General features: G+C 42.3%; 1 protein-coding gene across 9 annotated transcripts in view; it reads right to left on the minus strand.

Moving 5' to 3' along the window:
• The window catches only part of RGS7 (regulator of G protein signaling 7), a 525,490-nt gene extending 507,557 nt beyond the window's left edge, over nucleotides 1–17,933 (minus strand). For 2 of the 9 annotated variants that reach the window (XM_045453097.1, XM_045453095.1), the window contains exons 1-2: nucleotides 17,471–17,619; nucleotides 16,671–16,797 (exon numbers count right to left, since the gene is read on the minus strand). In XM_045453097.1, the coding sequence (XP_045309053.1) occupies nucleotides 16,671–16,748 (78 nt within the window). In that variant the 5' untranslated portion in view covers nucleotides 16,749–16,797; nucleotides 17,471–17,619. Of the gene's footprint in view, nucleotides 1–16,670; nucleotides 16,817–17,079; nucleotides 17,101–17,470; nucleotides 17,633–17,742 lie in introns of those variants that run through there. The other 7 variants (XM_045453091.1, XM_045453093.1, XM_045453096.1 and 4 more) reach the window with 7 other exon arrangements.
• Between the last annotated feature and the right edge of the window lie 246 nt (nucleotides 17,934–18,179).

An 18,179-nucleotide genomic window follows, 5' to 3' on the forward strand; every position in this document is an offset into this window, starting at 1 on the left:
TGTCACTGCTCCTCTACGTGCAGATTCCGATGCTAATGTCCCTCTATCCTTGTTTTGGGAATCTGGCAGACCCCATACTTCCTTATATGCTTCCCCATCAAGCCACCTTCTTCTTTACCTTTTAAAGATAAAGTCTTGTATTACTGTGTTATCCCTTTGTTCATGGGGAAAATAGGATGCTATTGTAGTTGAGCTATCATTTTTAATAAGATCACTATTGTTTTGGCTAATGTTTAATTAAACATTAAATGTTTTGAGTTATTTGTTCCAATTCTATTTCCTTTAAAATGTCAATTATTTTTAGTGTGTGATTTTTCAGAATGTGAGGGTTTTTTTAAGGAATGTATTGTGCTACAGCAGAAATGTCCACATTTTGCTTTGTTGTGTGGATACTTTTGAAATATGGAGGCACTGCGGATTGATGGAATAAATGGTACAAATAAAGTGTTCTCATTGCACTTACTTAACTCTCTTTGCTAAAATTCAACTCAGCACCTCTTGCCTATGGTTAAGAATGTACAAATTCTACCAAAGATGCTACCAAGATGGGCAGTTCCTACTGATTTTCATAAATATGCTCAACAAAATGCTTCTCAACATAAAACAAGGTTCAAATACAGTGTTCAAATAAATCTATGCAGAATGGGCCTAGTTCTACCACTTTAAGCAGCTTTTATTATATAAAATTATCCCATTTTTAAATTAGCCAAACTTCTAAGTAAGCAAAGATACTGTGAGAAGACCACCTTCAGCCGTAGGACCTGTGGTATGAGTGAACAAGTACTAGGGCAAAGAAATAAGTTCAAATATTTTTTAAAGTTTTTCCTCTTACCCCTAGCACAAGTAATTTGCAGTAAATAAATAATATGGTTTTCATTTGCATTTGTTTTTGACATGGGCAAATAAGCTTTCCAGACCTCAGTTTCCTTATAGGAAAACAAGAATTTTTAAAAACCGTATAACCGTACTGTCAACTTTATGAGGGTGTGTGTGTGTGTGTGTGTGTGCGCGCGCGCGCGTGTGTGTGAGTGAAAGTACTTGTGAATCTCTTCATTCTCCAATCTTGACATTTCAAAGTGCTCGGGTAAAGAACATACAATTGTCATCACTGATTTTTTTATCCCCTGACACTTCTAGTAACTTACCTTGAACATAATAATTGTTCAATAAGTATCTGCTAAATTAAATTGAACCATATGCATAATTAACCAAAGTCCAAATTTCTCAATTAAGTTGTTTAAAAGAAACTAGATTTATTCCAAGATAGCAAATAGATTGTTTTTAAAATTAAACAAGAAACTTGTATTTCAAATAAAACTTGAGTCCTATTACTATCTTACAGATACAAAATAAAAGGCATTGGATATAGTTTCCAAATTGGTTTGAATTTGGGTTTGTTGCAAGTGACAGATACCCAAATTACACTGTCTGGAAGATAAGGCAGGCAATGGAAAAACTGTTTACAATATTATGATAGATGCATGTCATTACATATTTGTCCAAACCCACAGGATATGTAACACCAAGAGTGAATCCTATGGTAAACAGTGGACTTTGGTTGATGATGATGATGATGATGATGATGATGATGATGATGATGATGTGTCCATATAGGATCATCCTTGATAAGAAAATATACCACTCTGGTGAATATTGTTGATAATGGGGGGCTCTATGGAGGGGCAGGAGGTATAGGGGAAATCTCTCTACCTTCCTCTCCATTTTGTTGTAAATCTAAGAGCGCTTTAAAAAAATAAAATCTTGGGGTGCCTGGGTGGCGCAGTCGGTTAAGCGTCCGACTTCAGCCAGGTCACGATCTCGCGGCCCGTGAGTTCGAGCCCCGCGTCGGGCTCTGGGCTGATGGCTCAGAGCCTGGAGCCTGTTTCCGATTCTGTGTCTCCCTCTCTCTCTGCCCCTCCCCCGTTCATGCTCTGTCTCTCTCTGTCCCAAAAATAAATAAAAACGTTGAAAAAAAAAATTAAAAAAAATAAAATAAATAAAATCTTGGGGCGCCTGGGTGGCTCAGTCGGTTAAGCGGCCGACTTCGGCTCAGGTCACGATCTCGCGGTCCGTGAGTTCGAGCCCTGCGTCGGGCTCTGTGCTGATGGCTCAGAGCCTGGAGCCTGTTTCAGATTCTGTGTCTCCCTCTCTCTCTGCCCCTCCCCCGTTCATGCTCTGTCTCTGTCTGTCTCAAAAATAAGTAAACGTTAAAAAAAAATTTTTTTTTAAATAAAATCTTAAAAAAATAGAAGACGACATAAGTTAATTTTCCTTTAACATGAAAGTTTACGTAGGCAAGCCAGGTCAGTGGTCAGGGACCCAGGTTCACTCCCTTTTGTCGTTCTGCCATCCAGGTCTCTCACCTTCCACTTCACACCAGGATGACCTGATTCCAGCCAGCAAGAATGAGAAAAGGAAGAAAGAAAGATATATCCTTTTTTTAAAGGGCACGTCCCAGATACTACACAAACCTCTTCTGCTTACATTTCACTGGCCAGAAAGCATCACAGAAAGCATCCCATGCCCACCAGGTCTTGGAAGCCTAGGAAATGTGATCTTCACTCCAGTGGCCATGTGCCTCCATGTAAATGCAGAGTGCTACCAGGACAGAGAGGTTTACCAGCGACAATGAGCTTTGAATCAAACAGATCAATATGTACAGATAAGTTGATTAGCTTCTAATCAGTTCTCAGAGTAAGAATACCACTGAGTTTTCACAGTATTTTGAGTATTTAAGGCCATATGTAATATAATGCTAGTTATCAGGAAGAGTCAGAACTCACCTCCTACAGATAAACTGCTTTAGCTTCAAGCCATTAAAACGCCCAGCCCAAATGACCTGTACTGAGACTTAATACTAAAGCATCTTCAAATTAAGTGTTCTAAGATAAATAAATAAATAAATAATAACTGCATAAGGCCAAGATTTAAGATGGAAGGAGAGATTAATTTGAAATTATCTTTTCTGGTTGAAAACATCGGTCTTCACGATAGAGCTGAAGTGCTCTAAATGCTAAAATTCCTAAATGCTGTATTCACTATTATTATCCAAACTTAAATGCATTAGGAATAAAAGTGTGGGGAGACTATATAAAAGCCAAAGAAAGACAATGAATGTTATGATTTTGAGAGGGTCTGTGATATTCTTTAAAGCATTTACAAGATTCTCTAAGAGATGTGAGACTTTTTGCCCCATCATAATACCCCCAAAGGCAATTATTTCATAGATCCAAAACAAATAAAACTGAATTTATTTTTAAATGTGCTATTATTTAAGTTTTTTTATTCATTAAGCTTCATCACTACCATCACTCAAAAGAGTCAAATATGGAGGTTACACTCTTAACTAAAAATCTGGAAATTAATGACAGAACAAAGGACTTTAAAGTCCTTTTTTAATAAAAAAGCTAGCTCAGAATGTCACTTTGGCTCAGGTCATGAGCTCACGGCTCGTGAGTTCAAGTCCCACATTGGGCTCTGTGCTGACAGCTCAGAGCCTGGAGCCTGCTTCCAATTCTGTGTCTCCCTCTCTCTCTGCTCTCCCCCTCTCACATTCTCTCTCTCTCTCCCACTCAAAAAAAAAAATTAAAAATTTTCTAAAAAGCTAGCTCAGAAGTTCAAACAAAAATAACAGAATTTTGGTTAGACAGAAATCTACACGGTCATACGGTTCATAGGTCAAAACCATTCCTGAGGACAGTCTAATCTGTATTTGAAAGCTCACAGATTCTCCAAAGAAGACATGAAAATGCCCAACAAGTACATGAAAAGATGCTCAATCATTATGGAAATGCAAATAAAAACCACAATAAGATACTACCTCATACCCGTTAGGATGACTATTATCAAAGAGAACAAGTGTTGGTAAGGATACAGAGAACTTGTATCCGTTGTGTACTGCTGTGGGGAATGTAAAATGGTTCAGCCACTATGGAAATTGGCATGGTGGTTCCTCAAAAGAATTAAAAACACAATTACCATATGATCCAGCAATTCCAATTCTAGGACTTGAAAGCAGGGACTCAAATAGATATTTGTACACTCATGTTTATTCCAGCATTATTCTGTGAATAGCAGCCAAAGGTGGAAGGAACCCAAGTGCTCATCCATAGATGATGGATAAACAAAACATGATCCATATCCATACAATGGAGTATTATTCAGCCTTAGAAATTTCTGGCACATACCACAACACGGATGAACCCTGAGGACATTATACTTAGTGAAATAAGACAGTCACAAAAGGACAAATACACTATGATTCCATTTATATCAGCAATTACATTTATAAAGTAGCAAGGTGGTTGTCAGGACTGGGAGAGAAGAACAGGGAACTGGTGTTTACTGGGTACAAGTTTCAGTTTTGCCAGATGAAAGAGTTCTGGAGATGGACAGTGGTGATGGTTGTACAACAATGTAAATATACTTAGTGCCTCTGACCTGTACACTTAAAAATGGTTAAAATGATAAATTTTATGTTATGTACATATTATCACAATTAAAAATTTTAAAAGAAAAAATGATAGGCCCATTTGAGCAAATATTTATTTTATTAAGTTTATTTATTTATTTTGAGAGAGACAGAGAGACACAAGAGAGGGAGGGGCAGAGAAAGAGAGAATCCCAAGCAGGTCCAACACTGTCAGTACAGAGCCTGAGGCAGGGCTTGAACTCACAAACCATGAGATCATGACCTGAGATGGAACAAAGTGTTGGATGCTCAACCAACTGAGCCACCCAGGCACCCCAATTTGAGCAAATATTTAAAAAATAAAAAACTGGGGCACCTGGGTGGTGCAGTCGGTTGAGCGTCCGACTTCAGCCAGGTCACGATCTCGCAGTCCGTGAGTTCGAGCCCCCGTCGGGCTCTGGGCTGATGGCTCAGAGCCTGGAGCCTGTTTCCGATTCTGTGTCTCCCTCTCTCTCTGCCCCTCCCCCGTTCATGCTCTGTCTCTCTCTGTCCCAAAAATAAACAAACGTTGAAAAAAAAAATTTTTTTTTAAATAAAAAACTCATTAAGTAGGATGTACCATTACACTAAGGACTCAAGATGATAAAAAAATAATTATCATTTCATTTACTTTTCCTTAAAAGTAATCTAGCAGTCTACGCATATATGAAGGAATTTAGATCTTAAAAGATATTTTTTCTCAGATTTGCCTCAAAATAATCAACTGGGGGATAGCATAAGTGGGGAAGTACCAGCGAAACAAGATTCACCTATGGTTAATAACCACTGACACAATGCTGTGGACACATGAAGGTCCTTTGTATCACTTTTTTACAGCTGTATTTGTTGCAATTGTGCCATAACTGAACATTTTGAGTCACTTTTTATTGTACACTTACTATATGAAACAGTTTTAAACAAAATTATCAAGAGCCACTAAAGAGCAGCAAATTCTACAATATGCATAAGAAAGAACATTTTCAAAGGGAAGTGATCCTTAGACATTACCACTTGCTTTGATAGAGAAACCCAGTTCCTATTCTTTGGGCTTTTGTAAGTAATAGTTAAAATATATTGAATGTTTCCTACTTATCTAGACTTTACATGCACTATTTTTGTAATCCTCACAATAACCTATTATTATCCCCATTTTACAGATGAGGAAACTGCGACCCAAAAAAGCAAAGTAATTTGATTCAAGTTCACAGGTATTATGTCAGCTTTAACCTAGGAGTCTGACTGCAAAGCCTTCAATTTAACAAGCACCTTTCTCTAATGACAAGAGTCTCTTTCCCTTTCTTGGTAGCTAAGGACGGCCTCATCAATCCTGAGTGGCCAGAACTGATGCCTGATTGAGAACCTATGGAGGGGCACATTTCCTTTTCTAAGGGGTAAGACCAACACCTTTGCCTCAGTCGTCTCAGTAAAGCCCTGAGGATTTTAAACATCAGCTTAGCTCAATTTAGCATCAGAGGTTGTAAGACCTTGGGCACAGAACTGCAACAAGAAGATACAGATCAACATAAAATTTATTTTAGAAAACAAGATGACCCAAAAGAAGTAAACTTTCATATCGCCCATTTCTTCCCCTTTTGTGTTAATAATCATCCTATGATGAGTTGCTTCACGTCTGTCTTTGCCCCCGTGAAATAAGCTCAGTCAGGGCTCAGATGCTGTCTGCCTTGTCTACAAGTCCATCCCTGGTGCTACCACGGTGCTTAAACATAGCCAAGGCTCAATGTATGTGTAGTGAGAGGAACTGAATTCTGAGTGTCATGAGTGTTCACTAATTTAATTGGAAGCAACACGGTGAAGAGGAGAGTAGGGTCTTTGGAGCAAGCATTCACTCATTCATTCGTTCCTTCACTCATTTGTGCATTTATGCAATCAATATTTGGGACACCTACTACGTGCCATTTTTCTAAGTGCTGGGAACACAGCAATGAAAGATAGATGTCTCTACCTTGGCTCTGCTTCTAATCCCTGAGCAATCCTGGGCAGTCACTCAGTCTGCAGGGGTCAGTTTCAGCTGTTGTACCAGAAAGACAGGATTCTAATAACCAATATGCAACATTATTTTAAGGAAAATGGGTAATATATGTAAAGAAGCAGGGTAAACACTCAATAAATGGCAACTATTCTAATTAGTGATAAATCAAAAGTCAAAACAAAATACTAAGTAGAAGACAGAGCAAGTGACAAATGGCATTAACTTCCAGAGGAAATGCACCTAGCAAAGTTCAGTGAGAAAAATGTTGGTAACAATGTGTTCTTTCTTTTTTTTTCTTTTTTTTTTCTAATTTTTTTTAACGTTTATTTATTTTTGAGACAGAGAGAGACAGAGCATGAACAGGGGAGGGTCAGAGAGAGGGAGACACAGAACCTGAAACAGGCTCCAGGCTCTAAGCTGTCAGCACAGAGCCTGACACGGGGCTCGAACTCACGGACCGTGAGATCATGACCTGAGCCGAAGTCAGACGCTTAACCGACCGAGCCACCCAGGCGCCCCAACAATGTGTTCTTTCTATTTGGTGCTTAGTTTTCTTCAAAATGTTTGGGATATATCATCTTAAATAGGAGCGAAAATCTCCCTAGATTTTTATACAAGAGAAAAAGTATCTATTGGAACCAGTTTGCTTGACATTCAAAAGCTTTGTGGCCAAAGAAGGTTATGCAGATTTAAACTGTTTTTGACATCTTCCAGCAATGACCAAACAGAGGAAATCATGTCAACTGAGCTTCTAAATGACCTACAGCCACGGGACACTTGGCAAGCTGGAAAAGACTTATTAGGAAGCCTACTGTAAAGTTTATTCTTTCAAGGAGTCTCGGTAATTTCCGCAATTCCCCCCCCCCCCAAAAAAAAGGCTACAAGTCTTATTTGTCAATCACTCTCAGTCAAGAATTTCCACTTATATTTCATTTCATCTTCTCAAAGATTCTGTGAAGCAGTCTCTGTTAATTTTATGAGGGAAATGAAATTCAGAGAAGGTAAGAAATGTGCCCCAGCTCACGTGGCTCGTGAAGGGTGGTACAAGAATCCACAACACAGCCCTTCGGATGGAGAGACCCTGCCCCTCTATCACTGCCACTTCCCACAGGCTTTCTACCATCCTTTCAACTTTCTGAGATAAGAAAGACAAGTGAGCTTTAAAAAAAATGGATTCCTTATACCCCAACTTTAAATTCTCAACAAGGATTCCAACCACTGTAAATCCCTTTTACCTGAAAGCCTCTGGTTTTTTCTCAGTCCTGTTAGGAACTGGAAAGGCTACAATGCATCCCTGAGATGCCACAAGATGGGAGATTAGCTGAAGTGCCTTTGACATCAAGTCATCTGAGTACCTACAAGTGCCCTTCCTGGATGGTGTCGATAGGCTCTGGTCCCACAACCACTATCATTTCACCTTAGGAGAGCCACCCTCTCCAGATGCTGAAAGTTTCCACAGGATGAGAAAATAAATAAATAAATAAATAAATAAATAAACAAACAAACAAAGTAGTCATTTGATATCATTTATCATAATATGTACCATCACCTTATCAGGCCAGGGTCTTCCTTCAAAACTTCACTTCTATTTCGTTCTTTTAAAAAAATCATTTGTTGAGGGGCGCCTGGGTGGCGCAGTCGGTTAAGCGTCCGACTTCAGCCAGGTCACGATCTCGCGGTCCGTGAGTTCGAGCCCCGCGTCGGGCTCTGGGCTGATGGCTCAGAGCCTGGAGCCTGTTTCCGATTCTGTGTCTCCCTCTCTCTCTGCCCCTCCCCTGTTCATGCTCTGTCTCTCTCTGTCCCAAAAATAAATAAAAACGTTGAAAAAAAAATTAAAAAAAAAATCATTTGTTGAGCCCCACTTTGTTGCAAGCACTGTGTGCCTAGTGTCAGACTAGGTATAGCATATTCTTTATCTCTTCTCTTGGGTTTGATGCTGTTTTCCCAAAGGTCTTCACTCCTTAAGCACTGTCAAATACAATAGTCACTAGCCACAAGAGCTATTTAAGTTTAAATTACTTAAAATTAAGTATAATTTAAAATCCAGGTCTTGGGTAACACTAGCCACATTTCAAGTGTTCAGTTGCTCCGTGTGGGTAGTGGCTACCATATTAAACAATCCACATACAGATTATTTCCACCATGGTAAGAAGTTCCACTGGACAGTGCTGCCACAGAGCATCATGCTCTGTGTTTTTATCTGCCTAGGACTTCCAGCCAGCATCAAATCAAGAACAGAACTACTCTAAGAGTAGGACAGACCAAGTTCCCGATCTTACCATTCGTGAGGCTCCAAAGGCTGGAGTGCAGTAGAAGGGAAAAAGGAATCTAGTAACCTATCTCTTGTGAGTGACTAGGCATCCAAGGATGCCATGGAGTAACCAGGATGCTGATTACCTACTGATACTGAATTACAAACACGAAGACTTACTGCAGTTATTTTAAAAGATGGAGAGAGCCACAGAAAGAAAAATAAAGACTCGAATTCAAGCTTTGTGACTGCAGGCAAATTGCGTAACTTCTCTAATCCTAAATTTCGTCATCTGCAAAGTGAAAAGGTAGATCCATTCTAGGTTCCCTTTCATTTCCAAAATTCCTGGATTCAAAAGCTTTATTTACTTTACATAATATCCAAGGAACTGTGCAGACTTCAAAGATATATAAGATAATACTTCAAAGAGCTTATTAAAAAGAAGCTAGTAAATTTTAAAAAAGAGTAGAAGCTAGCTACATAGGGATAAATAATATAAGAAAGGACATTGTGAGAGTCATGAAAATGGTATTACCAAAGTATCTCACAGAATCTGCCTCGCTAACTATCAGGAAGACATGAAAATGTTCACCTTTTTTCCCTTCAAAAAATTTAACAACATAGTAGACCCCATGGCACATACAAGGTGTTTCATAATTTTACTTAAATAAACAGGAATAGGAAAATAATAATTACTATTACTGTTACAGACACTTATTGAAGATCTAATATATGTTAGGTTCTATACAAGACACATCCCTAAGTAACTCATTTTGCCATCAAACAGCTCTACGAAGGAAGCATTTTTGGTTTTCATTACTTTGCAGATAAGGAAACCAAAGTGAAAGTAGTCCGTTGCTAACCCACAACCAGACAGATCAACAGTGGCAGAGCCGAGATTTAAAACCAAGACGACCTGGACACCTGGGGGGCTCAGTCGGTTAAGCATCCATCTTCAGCTCAGGTCCTGATCTCACGGTCTGTGGGTTCGAGCCCCGTGTCAGCCTCTGTGCTGAGAGCTTGGAGCCTGGAGCCTGCTTTAGATTCTGTGTCTCCATCCCTCTGCCCCTTCCCTGTTCGTGCTGTGTGTCTGTCTGTCTGTCTCTCTGTCTCTGTCTCTCTGTCTCTCTCTCTCTCTCAAAAATGAATAAACATTAAAAGATTAAAATAAAACAGGACCACCCAACTGCAGGGCACATGTTTCTTCCACTTCACACTGGCTCCTGAAGAAAAAGTTTACTTGCCAATCACAAGGAAGGATGTCAAATAAGAAGGCTCCCAGCCTTACTCTTAAGAACCCAGCTAATGTCACAAAGCTGCCATTTTCCTATTTTTTCAGTAAACGGAAGAGCAACTTCTTCTCTCTGAATGGGCTCCTCAGCCAAAATATCCCAGTCTGGACCAGGTGGCAATTTTAATGAAACTGGAACCAAGTTCATGACTGTCTGTTAGAGCTCCAATGTCCTGAGACCTTTGTTAATTGAATTAGACACAAGACAAAGGGAAAAGAGGGTAAGTTAAATTTTCATATTGCCTTGGGCAAATGGCAGAAAGAAGTGGGCCTTGTTTTCCCTAAGGAACCGGGTACCCACTTTATCATTTACAACTATTTTATAATTAGATTGGTATTTTGTAAGACAGAAGTCCCTGTCACCCTGACCTTCCAATGCCTCCTTTTCACTGCTATGAACGGGGGGGAGCAAGAGCTTGTTTTCCGCAATTCTGTTTTCAAGGAGACTTAACATTTCATATATCGCTAAACTATCCAAATCCAAAACATTTCCGTATTCTCTGCAGTGATCGCATTCCATCACCATACCACCTAAAAATACCCTGCTTTCCATCACTCAGTAGAACCACAAAGGCTATTAGAAGGCAATAAAATCCCTAGATAGCTTCTCTTTCCTACATCTGCACTCTCCCCTGATCAATTAGATTCACGGAGGCTGGAGGTGGGAAATAAAGGAAATAAAATTCAGGCCACAAACCCTTATCTTAATCTCACAAATAGCACTGACAAGCAACAACTGGTGCGGGAAAAGCTCAACCGTGGAAGGCTTTCCGGCTCTGAACTCAGGTTAATGATTATCCAAAATCCATCATTGAATTATTACTCATAACATGTCCACTTCTCAGCAAAAAATATCATAGATGACGGTTCTATTCTATCTCAGGGCACATGTCAGTATTTATGTTACTGAGGGGAAAACAGGTCTGCATTTGATTCAGACAGATTAAATTCATATTTATAGTAGACAATATCCCTTAGTCCAGAAAGGAGCTTTCAAGTAATCTAATTCTAGAAGACAGTCCATTTCAGAATTTTTGAGCAATGGCAAGACATTTCTCCTGGTCCCTGCCTCCCATTGACGCCCCTAATTTAGAAATCTGAAGGTGTAAAGGCTCAGACCTTTTCTGATTACCTATTCGCAAGCACTCCTTCCTTTTCTCATGGGCCTTTCTCTTATCACTTATAAATATACTTCATCAGCACTCTAAACCCAGAAAGACTAAGACAAGTAAGGTTCAAAAACGTCAACAGTTGGGGCGCCTGGGTCAGTCCATTAAGTACCTGACTTCGGCTCAGGTCACGATCTCACAGTTAGGGAGTTCAAACCCCACATCAGGCTCAGTCTACATGGAGCCTGCTTCAGATCCTCTCTCTGTCTCCCTCTCTCTCTGCCCTCCACTGCACTCTCTCTCTCTCTGTCAAAAATAAACATTTAAAAAATGTCAAAAATTATTTTTGATAATGGAGTTCAAGGAGGGGGGGAGGGATATTGACACCCTCAAGGTTAACCAGATTGGACAATCCTAAAGAGACAAATGCACTGAGTTAATACAGAAAATGTCAGCTAACTCGCCACTAACAGACTAGTAACTGTCTGTGGCTCAATTCCTCCCAAAGAAGAAGCAAGTCCTTCCCCTTTCTTATGGGTACCTGTACTCTTATGAAACAGACAGACTTCACAAACAGCTTCCAAAGGCAAGGTCTAGGTCAAGCCAATCAGCCATGGGCGATCGTCCTATGGGGCTGACATCTCCCGCTGCATCTTTCTGTAGGAAGGGCCAGTGGGCCCCTCTTGCTCTTCAAGAACAGAGCAGTCTGTCCTTAAAGACTAACCTTTTGCCACACCACATACACAGCAACATATTGGACCCCATGGCACACAAGTTTAAAAGCACCCTTCCAAGAGCATGTGCGTAACACACACCCAAACCAGACTGGAATCTGCTCTCTTCTCCAAAAGACATCATTTTCTCTTTTACAACGAAACTGAGCATCATCTCAGGGAAAACTTACCTTCACATTTAGGTCTGTCCTTAAAAGAAGAAATTAAAAGGAAAAAGCAACTGGAAGGAGAGTGAGCACATGGGAGATGAAGAGAGGAGAGGAACACAGGACAGAGGAGAGGACAGGTGAGGTGAGGGCACAGGACAGAGGAGAGGACAGGTGAGGTGAGGGCACAGGACAGAGGAAAGGGCAGGTGAGGTGAGGTGAGGTGAGGTGAGGTGAGGTGAGGACACAGGACAGAGGAAAGGACGGGCGAGGTGAGGTGAGGGTAAAGGACAGAGGAGAGGGCAGGTGAGGTAAGGTGAGGGCACAGGTTTGCTCCATCCAAAAACACATTCATCCCACCAAGGTAGTGAATGAGGAAAATATTTTGATTTTCTTTTCTGGCCATTGAAGCATAAATAGCTGCTGCAGTAATAGCAAAATTATTGGTCATTGTGAGCAGTTCTGCTGGTGAGAGGCCGGCATTCCAGACCATTTGAAATACTGGCCCCAAGGTGCCCTAGATATTTTGTTTTTCAAATGCAGGAATGTCAGCTGCTGGACAAAACGTGATGTATCCTGTCTAGTGGGCAGCATGCTGGCCAGACACCGGATTTGGAATGTGTGTCCCTGCCCCCTGGGTTCTAGCTCGGCCGTCCTGCACAGCCAGTGCTGCGTCCAGAACAAGGATTCTGCCCTGTGGAACAGAGCGAGAAGGGAGCAGTGGTTGGGCCTCATCAACCAAAGCCAAAACTGCGTTCTAGGCTAGCACCTCTACCAATGTCTCAAGAAACCTCCCGAACCCAAGGCAAGCTGGAGCTCAGTGGGTCTCTTCTTAAGAAAGTGGGTTACTGGGGCACCTGGGTGGCGCAGTCGGTTAAGCGTCCGACTTCAGCCAGGTCACGATCTCGCGGTCCGTGAGTTCGAGCCCCGCGTCAGGCTCTGGGCTGATGGCTCAGAGCCTGGAGCCTGTTTCCGATTCTGTGTCTCCCTCTCTCTCTGCCCCTCCCCCGTTCATGCTCTGTCTCTCTCTGTCCCAAAAATAAATAAACGTTGAAAAAAAAAATTTTTTTTTTAAATAAAAAAAGAAAGTGGGTTACTTCTCATTCCAATCTTAGTTAAGGCCTGCCCGGATGGAGCCTAGAAAGCCCGAAAATTAAATGTGGCCGAGACTCATATCTTATGAGCTTTCAAATAAAGTGTTCTCAAATACATAAAATGGCATAACGACTCTAACTTAATCACTTGCTTATGAAAAAACACTGTTGTGAGTTGAAAAATTGGTAAGGCATATACTGTGTCCATATGGATGTTTAAAATGTACTTGACATCAAATGAAGCCTACAGAGACCCTTTCTTTTTAAAATTCTTTTAGTGAAGTGCAATGTTATATTAGTTTCAGATGTACAACACCCTAATACATTACTCTATACATTACTCATTGCTCACCACCATACTGTCGTCACCATCTGTCACCATACAACATTATTACAATATTAACCACATTCCCTATGCTGTAGTTTTCATCCCTGTGACTTATTTACAATTGGAAGTTTGTATCTCTTAATACCCTTTACATATTTTACCCCATCCTTCTACCTGAGATGCCTTACATGAAACCAAAAAGCTGCTCACAAACATCCCAGGCTGACCTGCAGGTCCCAACCCTGACCGTGAGGCAGCACCACGATTGTCCATAGCCTGCACCACAGCAGCACTCACTCTGCCTGGAGCATCATCCTTCTACACACTGTATATTTTTCCATAACGTCACTACGGAATTCTCCATGGAAAGAGACCTTTAGAATTCTCCCGTCATTTGGAGGAACTCCTATAATCTGGATGAGAGTATTCACAAGAGAGAGACACATCTGACGAATACAAGAAATGCATGCATCCCAGCTCTTGTCTGTGCATTCCACTTTGCTAACCATTCACTGTTCCCCTCTCTCACAGGAATGTGTTACAACATGTCATTCATAGCCTACCCAGATAAAACGGAAACGGCACATACATGTCTTTAGTGTGTGTGAAGCACCACAATCCTGGTATAAACAAGAGGTGGCCTGCGGGGGAGGGGAAACAGTGAGAACACCGGTGAATGTTTCTAGCTCAAAACCTATTTCCAAGAACTATGTTTCAACAATGAAGCAAAAGTGGAAAACTGGCATGAGAGGATAAAAACAGCAATTTATCCACTCTCTCCACTGCTACTGAGCAATGTGCCATGGTACCCAAGTTCTTTTCTAAACCTGTGATTGACTTCTTGATTGCTACGCGTTTGTAACCCAGGGCTTCTTCCTTTAAGCAGGTAGAGATGAAACATCCTAGTAACAGATACCAGTCCTATACGTCTCTCCAACTACTTTGCTGTTCTTCACATTAAAATCGAGCCTCTACTGAAAATATAAATACAAATAAGGTGCAAGAAACAGGGGTAAAACGGTCACATGAAACCATGACGTCAGGGTGTATGTCTCCAAACAGACATGGGCCATTTTGATGTGTGTCTTATTATATAAATTATCTGGTATTTATACATTATTCTTTATATCACAAATACAAAATATGTGTTTTTGGAGAATAAAAGGATAGATAGGCAATCCATAATCAAGCATTATGAGCACAATTTACTGAACTGAGTTATTTTTTTTTCTGAAAATGATTTAGCAGAGAAATAGTTTCTAAAAATAAATTGTGTCATTAATACTAAACACAGTAATAAAAGGAGGGCAAAATAAGTAATACAAGCATTTCCAAGCTTAACCAACAAAATGATAATGTTGAAAAGAATGAGGCATTATACTCTTTCCCTGAAGACATAGTCTGTTAACTTACCAGTAGCCCTATCAGCAATTTGATGTCACACAACAACTTACAGAGCAAATTCAAAATTAGCACTAAGAAGCCCAGGTACCCTAAATAATCTAATAACTATTTCTAAAACTCCTAGCCTCATATTTTCATTTATTCTCATAATAATTGACTAAAATGAGACACACAGATTCATGTCATATTAAGTTTATTTCTAATCAAGATAAGCATTAGGTGTCTGATCAATGTGACCCTAACCTTCTATAAGGAACCAGAAAAAGAATATAGTGTTTGACCAAACAAGAGTAGCTAACTACTGTAATTTTACATCCAAAAGTCCAGCTTTCCACATGTACATGCCTAGAAGATAGAACATATGATTCTCATCTCTTGCATATTTTAATATTCAAAGCATACCAAACAATAAAAATATCGTAACTTACTTAAAAACACATAACTGCCCTCCAAACAGCTCTTCTCAGAACGAATTCTATTTAGAATGGGCAAATATCCAGTTATTTCGATCGATGTAGCAATACAATCATAATAATTTAGGCTCAAGTGGATTATGTTCTTGATTATCCAGTTGGGATGCTTTAGGTCTAAAATAAGCAACTAATCTCCAATTTTTATTTCCCATCATACTGTGTTGTCCCAGACACAAAAAACTGCATTCACAGGTACACAATACAATACTGTTTGTATGGCTAAAGAGAAAAACAACTAACATTGCATCAGGATGTCCATTCACCTTCACATGAAAGCAATACCAATATTGCCTCAAACACATACTCGTCACCATCTCTCGGTGATTTGGGCCCACATAGAAGAGGTTAGATTTATCACAGGTCAAGAAAGCAGACAGCTTTTCAGCTTTATTCATGAAAGAACATACACAAACTCATCCTGGACTCTTCAATGGGCTCATGCTAATTAAAACCTTTAACAATTTTCTTGATTCCAAGGTATGACTTCCTTTTCGTTATTGCTAATGTTAACCAAAGAAATCTTGCCCCATAAGTGCTACAGATAATATGCTAAGGAAAAATAATCCCAGCATAAAATGCAATTGAAACGATTGGCACAGAAGTTAAATAAAGAATATTGCTTCCTTCATTTTAGGACTATTGTTGATTATGACCAGAATGAAGTTACCTAAGCAACCACTCTAAAGCACACACAATATTCAAATGCATCTTTATTATGGTGGCTCAGTGTCTAGAAGTTTGTTGCTGATAGCTGCAATAAAGTGTATAAAGCTATCAGATCACTTGGGGGCAAGAAAAAAAAAAGCAACCATAACGTTTATGTAGGATTCATATGACACTGGAACATAAATACCCATAAACAAAACCATAAAAATAACCCAAAGTAAAAAATAATTTAGGCTAAGACAAAAAACAAACCAAAAAAAAACAAAAAAAAACAAGAAAAGTTTAGTCGCAAGTAAACTGTTAACACCAACCATAGATTCATAGGCACATTAACTCTTTGCTGAACTGCAAAGTGGTCTTTTCATCTCTAAAATGCGATACCTTTATACCATCCTTATAACTCAAATGCTTAGGGGAGTATATGAAAAAGCTTCTGAAAACTATTACGGATGCTACAAAATCACAGGTGTAACAAAGTATGTGATGCCCAAACTTGCGGGTACTGTTAATCTGCGTGAAGTCGGCAGGGAAGCTGAGGGAGGAGTACGGCCAGCCTCATTCACTTCACTGCGTCCCTACACACTTGAGAATCTCAGACCATCTTCAAGTATAGTGTGCAGTACTTTGTGATTTGGCAAGTCTGAGGCCACAAAGTTAGTATATATTCCGGGAAGAAAACAAAATCAAGGAAGACAAAAGTTTCCCTTTGTTCAAGAAAGTGAAGAAATCCTTACCTTTCTGTACACCAGCATGTTGGGTGATTCATCCGCCACCCCGTTGCTGGTCTGCCCGTAATTATTCCCCTGGGCCATGTCACCCCACACTTGGTCAGCTCTCAGGCACTGGAACGATCCGTCTGCCCTGCAGAGGGTTAGAGAGACTTCAGTGAGATGTGAGTGGTGGTGCTCAGGGGGTTGACTTGAATCGTCTTCATAATCCACAGCTCCCACACCGGGCACACTTGCCGAGAGGCTGGCTGGAGGAAGCGGCACAGAAACAGATTTTTAAAAATTGAATATACACCTACTGTACCCCCAGGGATTTGTGAGAAATGACAGTCTTTCAGTTAGAATAGTCATTGGGCTGTGGTTTTAAGTGACTTGATCTTCTGGATACTCGTTTTCAAAAGTGTTTGAGGCTCACCTAAAAAACCCATGGTTACCGTTTCCGCGCTACAGAGAGTTCTCTGGTCCCCAGTACTTGCATAGCGACTTGATGATGTTTTCCCAAAAGGGCGGAAAGGCAGTACCCTGCGGCGGCACACGCGCGCCCAGGTATCCGGCTAGTTTCCCCGCAGGCAGCGCATCGCACAGGCCCAGTCTGCGTGCCGTTCTCGCTCTTCATTCCCCGGGTCTCCCTCTGGGAGTCGGGGAGCTTCGCCCACTTGCACCTGCCCGGCACTGCCCGCCACCCGCTCCCTCCCCTCCACTGCACTTCGGAAGTCAGGAGGGAACCGTGCCCGGTCTGTGCGAAAAGGCTCCAGAATCCGTCCCGAACACGGGACCTGGTGGGAGTCAACCCCTCGGGCCATTACCTGGGTCCCCGCGCGTGGCAGCCCGGCTGCAGGAGCCTCAGAGCAACCAGCCCAAGCGGAGGAGAGCAGCGAGACCCAGCTCCCGCCGCCTGGCTCTCCGGGCGCCACAAATGGCAGCAGTTTCAGCACCGCGGACCTGGGCGAGCGCGGCGCCCGCAGCCCGGCAGGGGCGCGGGGCTCCCGGGGCGGCCGCGCGGCGGGGCGCCGAGCGAGGGTGGGTGCGGGGCGCGCGGGGAGGCGCCGCCTCCTCCCCTCCCACCTCCCCTATTTACCTCCTCGGCCAAGGTCACGGCCCCGCGGCGTCAGCCCTCGCGGGCGGGCTGGGTGCCGGCGCTGTCAGCTGGCGGCGAGCGGAGCCCCGACGCAGGGCAGCCTCATCACACTCGGCGGATGCGGAACCGCGCGGCTCAGGCCACCGCCGTCGCCGCCGCCGTGCACAGGCCGCCCCGGCAGCCCGCCGCTCGCGCCCGCTCCCCCCCCCCTCCCCGCCGCCTGGCTGGCCCGCTCCCGCCGCCGCCTCTGCTCCCGGGCGCGGGGACCAGCCGAGCGCGCGCCGCAGGCGAGGCGCCGGCCCGTGCGCGCGACTGGGAGGCGGGAGGAGGGGCGGTCACGTGGGCCGGGCGGCCGGAGGCGCGGGCGCCCCGAGGCCGCCCCGCCGCCCGCCCTCGCGCCCCGGCCCCGCGGGCGCACACCCCGCGCGGCCGCTGGT

The sequence above is a fragment of the Leopardus geoffroyi genome, chromosome C3 (assembly GCF_018350155.1).
Source record: "Leopardus geoffroyi isolate Oge1 chromosome C3, O.geoffroyi_Oge1_pat1.0, whole genome shotgun sequence".
In the NCBI taxonomy this organism is placed as follows: domain Eukaryota; kingdom Metazoa; phylum Chordata; class Mammalia; order Carnivora; family Felidae; genus Leopardus; species Leopardus geoffroyi.